The sequence below is a fragment of the Ipomoea nil genome, unplaced genomic scaffold (genome assembly GCF_001879475.1).
Source record: "Ipomoea nil cultivar Tokyo-kokei standard unplaced genomic scaffold, Asagao_1.1 scaffold3384, whole genome shotgun sequence".
In the NCBI taxonomy this organism is placed as follows: Eukaryota; Viridiplantae; Streptophyta; class Magnoliopsida; order Solanales; family Convolvulaceae; genus Ipomoea; species Ipomoea nil.
This window is the reverse complement of record NW_017619812.1, coordinates 1,744,357-1,757,972: the sequence shown is the minus strand read 5'-3', so window position 1 is coordinate 1,757,972 and position 13,616 is coordinate 1,744,357. Positions and strand designations below refer to the sequence as shown.

The 13,616-nt window shown below is 35.9% G+C and overlaps 1 protein-coding gene across 1 annotated transcript; it reads left to right on the top strand.

The window, feature by feature from the left end:
- Window positions 1-215: 215 nt before the first annotated feature.
- On the top strand, window positions 216-581 carry LOC109170986 (non-specific lipid-transfer protein 1-like). The gene has a single exon (XM_019320119.1). The coding sequence runs from the start codon at window positions 216-218 to the stop codon at window positions 579-581; it is 366 nt and encodes a 121-aa protein (XP_019175664.1).
- Window positions 582-13,616: the final 13,035 nt, after the last annotated feature.

Here is a 13,616-nt window from a genome sequence, read left to right as displayed (position 1 = left end):
GTCCATATAACCAAAAAAAAAAAAAAAAAAATACCTCACAATATTTGTCATGATCTCATATGTCTCAATAAGACAATAATAATTTATATTCTCGATAATTCATTCAATGTGTGTATATATTGGGGTTGCAAGGTATACTTAATTAGCTCATCCTATATACTCACATACAATCAAAACATTATTAGTGATCTAAGCACTAAAAATCAATTAAGGCAATGGTTATCACCGGAAAACAAAAACTCGCTCTCTTGCTGCTCTTTTGCACGGTGGCACCCGCGGCCATCATGCCTCGTGCTGGTGCGGTGATCACATGCGGCGAGATGTACTCTATCTTGTACCCATGTGTGGACTATATAATGAACGGCGGGAAGGTGCCCGGAGAATGTTGTAGCGGGCTGGCATCGCTGGTGACCAGTCTCAAGACCAGGCCGGACCGGCGAGCAGCTTGCACGTGTGCAAAAGCAGCGGCGGGGAGTGCTAACCCAGAGCAACTCGGCCGTGCGATGGGCCTCCCCGGCAAGTGTGGTGTCCATATGCCGTTCAAGATTAGCCCCAACGTTGACTGCTCCAAGATCAAGTAACTAAAAGATTATGCTAACAAAAAGAAGAAAAAAAATAGTTGCTTATGGAATAATGTTACTAGCTAGTTACTACATACGATGCATGGTAGTTTTCATGTTATAAAAATAAAAGTTTCTAGTGGCCTGGAGATTGGAGTAGAAACAAATCATGAGATATGTTTCAATTAGTCTACAAACCTCTAAATACTTGTATACTATCCAAATATTATACTCCTTACATTTTATGTAATAAGCAAACATTTGTAATATTTGTACCTCGAGGTTTCTTGAATTAGCTTAGTGAAATTCAAATTGTCAGGAATAATGGTTTTGAAGTTAGGAATGTTACGTTGTATCACATACTATTATAATAGGTATAGTAGTATGATGGATTGATGGTATTACAAAATGTAAAGCAGAAAAGTTGTAAATAATAATGAAACAAGTAGTTGTTTATGTAGTTTGGAAATAAACTTTCTACAATGCCTACTGATACGCCATGAAATAGCTTTATATTTGTGCTCATTTATGTTTGTGTTTTTGGCTCAATGTTAGGTAAAAGAAGGCGGAATATGTTGTGCAGAGATTGTTTTTGGTTGTGTTTATGGGTATGATATTAAGAGAAGGTTATTTGTTTTGTTTCTATGACGTGTGTGTAGACACTGCCTTAAAAGCTATTGCCGGAGAGCGTGCAAGTCTTCCGGGGCTTTCGACCAGCTAACACAGAATAACTCACGTATAGCTTTGCACTAAGTATACGTATTTGCACAGGAATTATTCTTGTGAATGCGGTATGGAAGGCAGGGTATTTATATGGGTTTGTACCAACTGCCTTCCCCACTACATCCACAAAGATAAGCGAGAAGTAAGGAGAAGCTGCGCACAAAGGTAGCCATACGCAGCTCGCGTTTCTCCTGGCCACAATATCGCTTCAGAAGCGGAAAATTCGGACAAGAAAGACTAATTCAAAAGCAAAAATATCGAACCACACCGCATCCGAGCCGGGCGGCGACGCATGCGAGACTCCCCCTTTCCTCTCTCTTTAAAACATTTCAAAGGACCCATTTGGAGTGGTATTTAAAAGGTGGGATATTTCCTCTTATGAATTGAAACCAATGTGGGACAAGTCTCTCTATTAAATCACACTCTTTTGAATGTCTTTTTCCAACAGAATAATGCTTAAATTGGTTTACTTTTGATTGAAGGGAGAAAAGATCAAGTAATGGAGCAAGCAAGAATGAAATTAAAGAATGTTAATCATGGAGAAAAAGAGGCATTTGGGCACAAGGAAAGCATCCGAGGGCACATCAGGGAACTGATTGCACAACGAGGCATTTAACCCCAACGTTGACTGCTCTAAGATCAAGTAACTAAAAGATTAAGCCAACAAAAAGAAAAAAAGTTGCTTATGGAATAATGGTACTAGTTACACTACCATGCATGATAGTTTTCATGTTATAAAAATAAAAGTTTCTAGTTGGTTGGGACATTTTTCATGTATAGTGCATGTATTGTACAAGGCATCATCAGTTAAAACAAATTAATGGACTAAAAGTACACATAACATTGTTGCCTTAATTCTTGGCGTGTGATTCGAGATGCCACAAAATTCAAACTCATAAATAAATCGGTATTTTTAGTAGTGCAAACACAATGTAGAACAAAAGCTATATAAAACTTTTCTCAAATTCTATTTTTCTCAATAAGATAAGTAGAGTTTGACAATCAATTCTGCATTAGTCATTATCTATATATTTTGATTATTAGTCAGTACCAAGCTAGCTACTCCGGGCAGTGGCAGTGGCGTCAAATTTATAGAAGAAATTTATCATGTTAGTCGACGCATTAGTACCAACCATACAATATCATTATAAATACCATGCATGATTGTGTCGATTATTATTGGTACTTATTTTTATTTATACTATGTGCAATAATATATGAAATATATAATTATATGAGTACGATTGTTAAGGTTATCAAACATTAATTTCAAATTTTTACAAAAATAACAATATATATATATATATATATATATATATATATATATATATATATATATATATATATATATATATATATATATAAAATAGTAAAAAGTAAGGAAAATTATAATTTTTATCACTAAGTTATAGAGTAATTGTAGAATTCGTCTCTAATTGTTGGTCGTTCTCACTTTTCGTCCTTAAGATATACTCCATAATTGATGTTGCAAATTTTGTTCATTTACTAACAAAACATTAGGGACGAAATTTGCAATGTTAGTATAGGTTAGGGACGAAGATTGAGCACAACCTGTTATTAAAAGGATGAAATTTGCAACGTAAATTATAACATAGGAACAAAAAGTGAGCACGACCAATAATTATGGACGAATTCTACAATTACCATTTAACTTAGGGACGAAAATTGTATTTTTTTTTAAATATTTACATTTATTTAAATATACATTGTCACTCTTTTATCAAATAAAAATTGAAGTTGTCAATTTTTGGTCAACAACAACTTTTTTTGATAATAAATTGATATTTATTTTACTAATTAATTGAATATATATTTCAAAATTTAAGGGATGAAGACCAAAACCAAAATCACGAAATAAAGAATCATTATTAATTTTTGTAAATTTTCAAGCTAATCATTTAACCTAGCAAATTTACATCCTAAAACTGTAAATAAATAATAAAAACGCAAAATAAGTTATTAATTAATTAATCAACTAATGTCAAAGACCTTGTGATCAAGCAGTAAGTGACTCTTCTAGATGAGAGGTCATTGGGTAGAGTCTCAGTGAAGAGGTCATTGGTTAGAGCCTCCAGGTTAGAGCCTCAGTGGAGTCTATATTGACTGTTGGGCTTCAGTTGGTTGAGAAAAGATAACAATCGTTATGCCATGGAAACGTGTTCACCATCCATGGTGAACACGGTCCCAACGGTGTTAGTGCACCGGTTTTTTTTTTTTTTTTTTTTTTTTTTTTTTTTTTTTTAAATCGCGTGACTTTTCTTATTCATTTTCACATTTCGCGGTTTCACTTTAATTTGAGGTGAGCAATGATTTCGGACATTCATAAATTATGAATCCATGCCTGCACATTCACTTTGGACCCGTGCCTACACATTCCCGTCCGAAACCATGACTGCTCCTCTGTAGCGCAAGCTTCTTCAACATTCATAAATTATGAATTTTCTGTTATGAAATTATGAATTTTCTGTTATGAGATTGTGAATTTTTTGTTATGAGATTATGAATTTTCTGTTATGAGATTATGAATTTACAGTAAATTCATAATCTCATAACAGAAAATTCATATAATTTAATGAATGTTTTTCTTTTATGCGATTATGAATTTTCTGTTATGAGATTATGAATTTACAGTACATTCATAATCTCATAACAGAAAATTCATAATCTGACCAAACGCGCGCCGTTAACACCACATCCGCGAATTTTTTTTTTTTTTTTTTTACGTAAAAACGGCGCCGGGCATAATTTTCCGAAAAGATAATAGGGTCAATAGTATTCAAAAAAAAAAATTAATCAATCAATTAATAAAACTAAAACATATATATATATATATATATATATATATATATATATATATATATATATATCAAATTTAAAGAGTAATGAAATTAAATTAGATATGTAATGCCCTCCATTATTGAAATATTGACAAAAGAAATCAACTAATTAATAAAGACAAATGGTAAATTTGATTATTTGATTTATTTACTTTCACTTAATGAATTTGAACTTTAATATATATTTTTCGAGTTTATTTAATATATACATAATAGATTTTTAAAAAATTAGGAGGGATCAAAATTATAATTTATCCATATTATAATTAAAATTATATATATAATTAATGTGCGTGAGTTTTGTAATTAATGTGCGTGAGTCTTGTGCTTAAGGTGCGTGAGGTATGTGCTTAATGTGTGTGAGTGTGTAGTGCTTAATATGCGTGAGTTTTGTACTTAAGGTGCATGAGTCTTGTGACTAAGGTGCGTGAGTTGTGTGCTTAATGTGCGTGAGTGTGTACTTAATGTGACTATTGTTTAATCTACTTTTCTCGGAAACTGCTTCACCATTTGAGTAGCTGGTGGCGGCGGCGGCAGCAGCAGCTCAATTATCATCAAACACAGACCCATCAAATGTTTCAAGCACAGGAACCTATACAAATGTCGCCAAAAACATCAAAATTTGTGAATGAAAATTCATTTTTCCAACAGGGGATGGATACTGAGTTGCCTGGTAAGTTTTGAAATAAGAGAAGATTGTTTCTGAATGCGTTCCCTCCTGTGTTTTACATTATGATCCTCCTGGAGCAGCTCTTCAAGTACTTCACGGAAGTTGTTCATTAGTTGAGTCTGAAGGGTGTTCTTCATCGGTGATTAATGTGCATCACGCACATTAAGCACAAACCTCACGCACATTAAGCAAAATACTCACACACACTAAGTACAAAATCCACACACATTAATCACCTGCACAACCGCACGGGAAGCTATACCAGCACCTGAACCCTTCCATATATATATATATATATATATATATATATATATATATATATATATATATATATATATATAATACAATATAATGGGGGTGGGGGCAGGTGTGACAACCCAAAATATTAATTCCAAATTTTTATTTTATAAAGTTTCAAAATAAAATTATTTTATTCAGACGATGATTTATTTCCTAAAATTTTGAGCCAGCAGTCCATTCGAGACGAGCTCGTAATTACTCTTATCAGTTTTCTATCCTAAGTGATTTAATTCTTGAGCCCAAGTGTGTTTAATCTAGTCCAAATGTATTTTTTTTAGCCCAAATGATTTGATTAAGCCCAAATGATTTGATTAAGCCCAAATTCATCTCAAGCCCAACTAGGGCTGTGCAATACCCGAAGGATCCAAACAACCCGCCCGACCCGATCTCTGAATCACCGAATGTTGAGGGAATCCGAAAACTTCGGATTATATCCGAACCGGCGAGTAATGGGTTATATATAAAGGACGAACGGGTAGGGTTAGGATTTATCCCAACCGAACCCGTCCGAGATCCGAAGTATATGCTTAGTATAAAACCCTTCTTAGACCTAGGGTTTGCCAGTTGCCACTTTGCCATTTCCATTCTCCTCCACTCCTCACCTCAGACTCTCTCTGAGCTTCTTCTCGATTTCTCCTTGACTCCTTCCCATCTGATCTTCCCATCTGATCTTTAGTCCTTCTCATGATCTGATCTAATCTTCTTCCATAAGTTTCGTTTTCCGTAGTCCCGTGAATCGGCGAGTAATGGGTTAAATTTGTAATTTCAAAATGTATGTTGGTGGTGGAAGCCTATTGAAATTTTAATTTATATTATGAATTTATGATGTCCAATTGTCCTTGTTGAATGCTGAATTGTTGATGGTTGACTGTTGGAAATTGGAATGAATCTGTTATATGACTTATTCACTTATATCAGTTATATGTATGTTGTTAAGCACTTATGGTGCCATTGCGGAAGTACTAAGTATGGCTGTATGGTTAATTGGTTATGTTAGTTGTTGGATGACTGTGGAACTGTAAAAGTGTTAAGCTTTAATTTGTGGGCATTTCCATAAAATGATGAGTTCATGATTCATGATTCATGACTCGTGATTATGGAATGAATTTATTAATGTGTTATATGTAATTATGTATGTCAATAGTCAGTATTGAGTAGTGAGTACTTACTACTTACTGAGTGTGGCTATATGGTTAAATGGTTAATTGGTTAAATTTTGATCCCTTGATGGTTGAATGTGGTCTGTGGAAGTGTTCAGCCCTAATTTGTGGGCATTTCCATAAAATGATGAGTTCATGAATCATGAATTCTGATTATGGAATATGTATCAGTGTATGTCCTTATGTGTGCTTATGTGAAATGTGAATCACTGATTCCTAAGTTTGTAAGTTTTGTGAACCCAATTTGCTCATCCTTAATTCCTTATAGATGGAGAGCAATCAAAATATAAGTGGAAGTGGAACTGGACCTCTTCCATCTTCAACAGTGGATGAACAAGGAGTACAAACCCCAGGGCCAGGCATTGAGACAAATGCTCAACAGCCTAATACCACTCCTAATGTTCCTGCTGTTAAGAAGAGGAAGAAATTAGATTCTAGATCCATAGTGTGGGAGCACTTTGAAAAGATCAAAGATGCTGATAATAAAGTGATTAAAGGCAAATGCCTTTACTGTGCAAAACAGTATTTTTGTGAAACTAAAAAACATGGCACATCATCATTAAGAAATCATATGGTGAGTTTTCTTAAAAATGCCCATGCAAAGGATACAAGGCAGTTTCTGCTCACATTCAACACTCTGTCCACTTCTGAGGGTGGAACAGAGGCTCCAGATGGTGTTTTGGGGACATGGGTATTTAATCAAGATGCCATTAGGAGGACCCTTTGTGAGATGATAATCATAGATGAGCTCCCTTTTAGGTTTGTAGAGGGCCAAGGGTTCAAGAGGTTTATTCTGGTTGCTTGTCATGTGTTTCTTATCCCTTCTAGGTGGACCATTTCTAGGGACATCTACCAAATTTTCCTTGATGAGAGGCTAAACCTTAAGAAATTGTTTAGAGTGGGCACTCAAAGGGTTAGTCTAAGCACTGATAGATGGACTTCTGTCCAGAGAATCAATTGTATGTGTATTACTGCACATTTTTTAGATAACCAGTGGAAGCTTCATAATAAAATTATATCATTTGTCCCAGTTTCTTCTCATAAGGGGGAGTACATTGCAAAGGCCCTAGAGAGTTGTTTATTAGAGTGGGGAATTAAGAATGTGTTTACTGTAACAGTGGACAATGCTTCCTCTAATGACACAGCTATGGGGTTTTTTAAGAGTAAACTATTATCTTGGTGTTCTTCTTCTGTTAAGGTCCAGTACATGCACATGAGGTGCATAGCCCATATCCTGAATTTAGTGGTCCAAGATGGGTTGAAGTTTGCAGATGAGTCGGTCAAGAGGGTGAGGGATACAGTGAGATGTGTTAGGAACTCACCAGCTAGGCTGGCAAAGTTCAGAGAGTTTGCTGAACTATTTGGTGTGGAAGCTAAATCAGCTTTGCATCTTGATGTTCCTACGAGGTGGAACATCACCTACATTATGCTCAACACTGCAGTTCAATATCAAGTAGTGTTTGATGCATATGAGAGAAATGACCCCTCTTATTCTACTGACTTGGGAAGTGCTCCTTCCTTCTTGGATTGGTGTTCTGTGGAAAGCTTAGTGAAGCTGTTGAAAGCATTTTATGATATGACAGTGAGGATCTCTGGTTCACTTTATGTCACATCCAACACATTCTTCTCTGTGATCTCTGATCTCAGTTACATGCTTGAAGCTATGGTGAACTCTGATCATGAGACTGAAAAGGTATTGGCCCTGTTTGGTAAAATGGTTGTTAGCTGATTGTGTTAATTAGAGGGTATAAATAGTTGATAACATTAGGTGATTGTAGAAAGTGTTTGGTAAATTAGTTGTTAGCTGATAGTTGTTCGGTATAATTTCTTTTCTCAAAAAGCTAATTGAAAAAGTTGCTAGGAGTAGCTTTTTTAATTTTAGCCTTTTGTAGTTGCAAAAAGATAATTAACCAAACATTTATATTGATATTTTAACTAAATCAAACAATTAATAGTGGTCAAATAAGCCAAAATTGGCATATAGGCCAATTTTTTACCAAACAGGGCCATTATCATTTATCTTTAAATTTGTTTGCTTTATTACTTTTCGTAAGTTGTAAACTTGTAACTTGTTTATTTTTTTTTTTCTGATTTAGGCAATGGGGACACAAATGAGGAACAAGTTTGACAAATATTGGGGGGATCCAGAAAAAAATGAACTCTATCATTTTTTTTGTCAATATTCTGGACCCTAGAGATAAGGAGGAGTACATGCCTCATCAATTTGCCCAGTTGTATGGAGAAGTGGAAGGCAAAACTTGTTTTACCAAGGTCCAATCTGCAATGGCTGCTTTGTATGATGACTATGATGACTATGCAGCTACATACTCTGTCAGTTCTACCCAGACTGCATCCTCTACTCAACCAATCCAGTCTGAGGCTAACCAGGCTACTACTTGTACAGTTGGCAGGCCTCAGGCATCTTTGAAGAGCCAACTTAAAAAAAAAAAGATTGGAAAGTAGTGGAAACAGTAAGCAAACTGAGCTGCAAGTGTACTTAAGTGAAAGTCTTATGGAGGATGATGAGTCTGTTGCTTTTGATGTGTTAAAGTGGTGGAAGAGCCATAGTGAGAGATTTCCTATTCTCTCCAAAATGGCTAGAGATGTGCTTGCAGTTCCTATCTCCACAGTTGCATCTGAGAGCTGTTTTAGTACATCTGGAAGAGTACTTGATCCATTTAGGAGTTTATTAACTCCTAAAATAGTGGAAGCACTACTATGTACACAAGATTGGTTGAGGGAACCTAATCAGCCAATCCAAGTTGAGGAGAACCTGGAGGATGTTGAAAGATTAGAGAAATGTAAGACTTATTACTTTCTTAGTTACTTTTTTTATTCTTTATTTCTTAGTTTACTAACTTATTCTGTTTTTCACTTTTACAGAATTTCCCACTGGAGCTTCATCTACTATACCATCAATGTTGCCAACAATTACTGTAATGTGTTTAATATTTGTTTACACTGTGTTCATTTCTTTAATCTGTTTGATATTTTGTTATGTTGTTGCAAGTGGTGTTTAGCCTCTAAATGACTTGGCAACTTTCTGTTAGTGAAATGTTGCTGCCATTAGATGAGTTGAGCCCAATTTGTCCATTTCTCTGGAGTCTGGAATTCTGGTATAACTCTTCTTTGCTCACTTTTCAGTTTGAATGTGTTTGTTTTATTTCCTGGCTATGATGAAGCTTCCACTTTTGTCTGAATAAATGGAATGGAGTTGGTATGTTGCCAATGTGCTAATATAACACATTCTGAGCAATTTGCCCACATTCTTACTTGATATGGAAAATTGCACTCTGAGCCAGTTAGCCTAATGAATAATTGCCTAGTATTGTTAGTGTAACTATCTAATAGTCTGTTCTTTTTTTCTCTAAACTCTAAACACTAATATTGTTTTAAGTTTGAATACTATCAGGAAGAAGAATAGATTACTATATTAGTGTTGATTTTGCCGACTGTTGATAGTCTGATTTTGCTGACTGCTAAGCGCTGAACTGATGATTTTGGTAATGTTTATATTTTACTATGTGTATCCATCTGTCCCTTTTTCATGGCAATGATGAAACTTCCATCTTTAATCTGAAAAGGATTCAGTTGATAAGTTGCTCTAAACTTATTGTTTATTGTAGCAATTTGCCCTTAATCCAAAATTGATATGGAAAAATGCTTACTGAGCCAACTATATAAATATATATTAATCCATTTTTCTGTGTTTAATTTAGAATTCTAATCTATTCACTAACTTGTTACTTATCACAATTCACAGGAAGAAGAGTAGCTGAATGCTGATCTGCTTGACACTTCACACTTCATTATTTCACTGTTGTAGTGTTGTGTATTTTGTAATAGACTAATGACTATTGACTAATCTGTATTTTGTGTAATCCATCCTTTTGCTGATAGATTACTTGGTAATACTAATTACTAAGTTAGTATTACAATCTTAGTCTATTAGAGATTTAGAGGCTTAGAGCTTTAGAGTTTAGAGTTTAGACTATCAGTTCTTACTTATTAATTGCTATTTTACTTTTAGTTTTGGTTTATTTATTTATTTATTGTTTTTTTAAAACCGAATTACAGTCCGATATCCGACCGGTCCGAACCGATCCGATTAGCATATTAACCGAACGGATAAATATCATTAATACAACGGGTAAGGTATTCAAAACATCAATCCATATCCGTTCGGATTTGCTCATCCGCAATTCGATTTGATCCGAACCGTCCGCTGCACAGCCCTAGTTGTTATACCATTGACCAGGATCCACCTTGTAAAGTGGACTTTGATATTAAATTTTGTACTTTTAGTGTTGAAATTATGAATATCTAAAATATAAGTTGTGTTTCTAAATTTTGAGAATTTGTGAATACAATATAGAGTCATCACAAATTGTGAATTTTTAAAAGGTAAATTGTGAACATTTAGCTCACTTGAACTTCACGGTCTATTAGAGAAAATCAGCCCAGCTCCAATCAGTTGTTATATCGTGGACCACAGTGCATAATTGATTATGCACCGCGCATCAAAACAGCGTCGTTTGTTTAAGTAAAGAAACGGCGCGCTGTTAGTGTTAATGGAGTGACACTACAATGTATCTAAACCGACACTGCCTCACGTATTATTTTTATATTATCAAATGAAACTGCAGTTATATCAAAATGATACTGTAGTTGTGGTGAAATGAAACTGCAGTATATATAAAATGAAACTGAATAACATTTCACATATTTGAATGTATATTGTACAATGAATCTGTAATTATATCGAAATGATCATGTAGTTGTGTTTTAATGAAACTAAAAGTGTATATAAAATAAAATTAAATAACATTTTCACATATTTGAGTGTATAAATATTGAATGAAACTGTAGTTATATCGAAATGAAACTGTAGTTGTGTTGAACTGAAAGTGCAATGTATACAAAACGAAATTGAAGAACAGTGTTATTTTTTACGGAACGGTGTGAAACAAATTTCGTTTCTTTTCATTAAATAAAACGATGTCGTTTCGATGCGCGGTGCACGATATAATTTGCCAGCTCCAATAAACCAAGCCCAAGAAAAATAATTTTATCCCAAGCAGCCTAAATCTCAAAGCCCAAAACTAGAATGGAGCCCAACTTGAATCTCATCGCAAATTATGCCCTGGAAACGTGTTCACCGTGAATGGTGAACACAAGTCCAAACGACGTCGTTTTTACGCAAAAAAAAAAAAAAAAAAAAAAAATCGCGGATGTGGAGTTAACGACGCGCGTTTAATCAAATTATGAATTTTCTGTTATGAGATTATGAATGTAATGAAAATTCATAATCTCATAACAGAAAATTCATAATCGCATAAAAGTAAAATATTTATTAAATTATGAATTTTCTGTTATGAGATTATGAATTTTCTGTTATGAGAATGAGATTATGAATGTAATGTAGATTCATAATCTCATAATAGAAAATTCATAATTTCATAACAGAAAATTCATAATTTCATAACAGAAAATTCATAATCTCATAACAGAAAATTCATAATCTCATAACTGAAAATTCATAATCTTATAACAGAAAATTCATAATCTCATGGTTCCAAAGTGAATGTGTAGGCATGGTTCCAAAGTGAATGTGTAGGCATGGTTCCAAAGTGAATGTGCAGGCATGGATTCAAAATTTATGAATGTCCGTGATTTCGGACGGGAATGTGTAGGCATGGTTCCAAAGTGAATGTGCAGGCATGAATTCATAATTTATAAATGTCCGAAATCATTGCTCACCTCAAATTAAAGTGAAACCGCGAAATGTGAAAATGAAGAAGAAAAGTCATGCAATTAATTAAGAAAAAAAAAAGATAACGGCGTACTAACATCGTTGGCATAACGACTGAAGTTGGTATATTATGCTGTGGAAACGTGCCCACCTTGCAAGGTGGGCACAATTCAAAATTCATAATCTCTATACTGCACATTCGTAATATTTCTAATTTAAAAAAAATTGTTTTTCACTTGTCGTTAACGGCGTTTTTCTCTTCGCATCGCATTGTTTCGTCTTCAGTATGAATCTACAGTGTAGAAATTATGAATATACAGTATAAAAATTACGAATCTACAGTATTAGGTTTATGAACATGTGATACAGCTATATGTTCATAATTTTATAAATATATATTCATAATTATAGAGCTATATGTTCATAATTTTTTATATTACCTGATGGGGTGAGGACCCCGGCCTAAGAAAGATTGGCCCAAAGGAGAGAGCCCAAGACAGGAAAGGTGGGCTAGCGCCAGGAGAAGCCCGGTGGGTGCTTGGGCTAAGTCCAGGAATCGGCCCAGGCCCAAGTACGGGGACCTAGCTCAGGATTGCTAAGAAGGGCCCAGCAGGAGCTTGGGTCGAGGGCGAGGAGTCGGCCAGGCCCCAAGCCCAGAGAAGGACTCGGCTTAAGGAACCGTTGAGATCATCAAAGAGACTCTTAAACAGGGAACCGTTAGAGCATTAAAAGGCCGGACCTGGTCCGGCTGTTACAAGCTCGAGAGAGCCGTTGATCGACTCAGTAAAGGCGACCAACGGCTCGATACTTTAATTAGTCTTGAAGGCGGCTATTAAGGGCCTTCAAGTCAGTGGGGGAGGAGCCGCTATATAAAGGCTCCTGTACTCTTGAGAGAAAGGGGGGAGACAGAGAAGAGGACCCGGAAAGGGAATAGAAGAGATTCTTAACAAAGCATTTTCTTTCTTTCGAGACACATATTTTATTGAAAGGTGTATCCTCCAGCTAAAGGTTGTGTTGGACCTCCTTGGGCTCGAAAACCCAAAAACCATCACTGGCGCCATCTGTGGGGATTGAAACTAAGATTCGCGTGTCCTCCTGAGCGAGGCGAGTTCAAGAGACGACAAGAAGAATTTCGGTCATAAGACGTAAGGAATCAAGAAAAGCTCCTAACATGACCGGGAGTCAGGAACAGTTAAGGCGACATGATAGCGGACTAGGGGCGGACTTGAGAAATCAATTGAATCGGAGAAACACTCGGAGCCGGGAAAACGAGACAACGCCGTCGCCCACACCACCAATAAATCAACAGCCGCCTCAGGTACAGCTCACCCCGGAGCAACTACACGCGATCGGGCGTGCCTTCGCCGAGGCGAGTCGAGGAGTAAGAGAACAGTCTGCCACTCATTTGCCACAACGCAATCAGCAGCCGTCTCATGGGCCTGATGACCGACAACAGAACCGCCAAGCCGAGAGCCAGCCGGTATAGTCCGTTCATTCTCGGCTAGGTCCGAACGTCGGACGGCAGTCGGCGAGAGAACGACTAGGTCGGAGGGAACCCAGTCGTGCCCCGTTGGCTGCTCGCGATCGGCAGAC

Bases quoted from the DNA above. Each gene is read 5' to 3' on its own strand.
- LOC109170986 (XM_019320119.1), top strand. From the start codon at position 216: ATGGTTATCACCGGAAAACAAAAACTCGCTCTCTTGCTGCTCTTTTGC.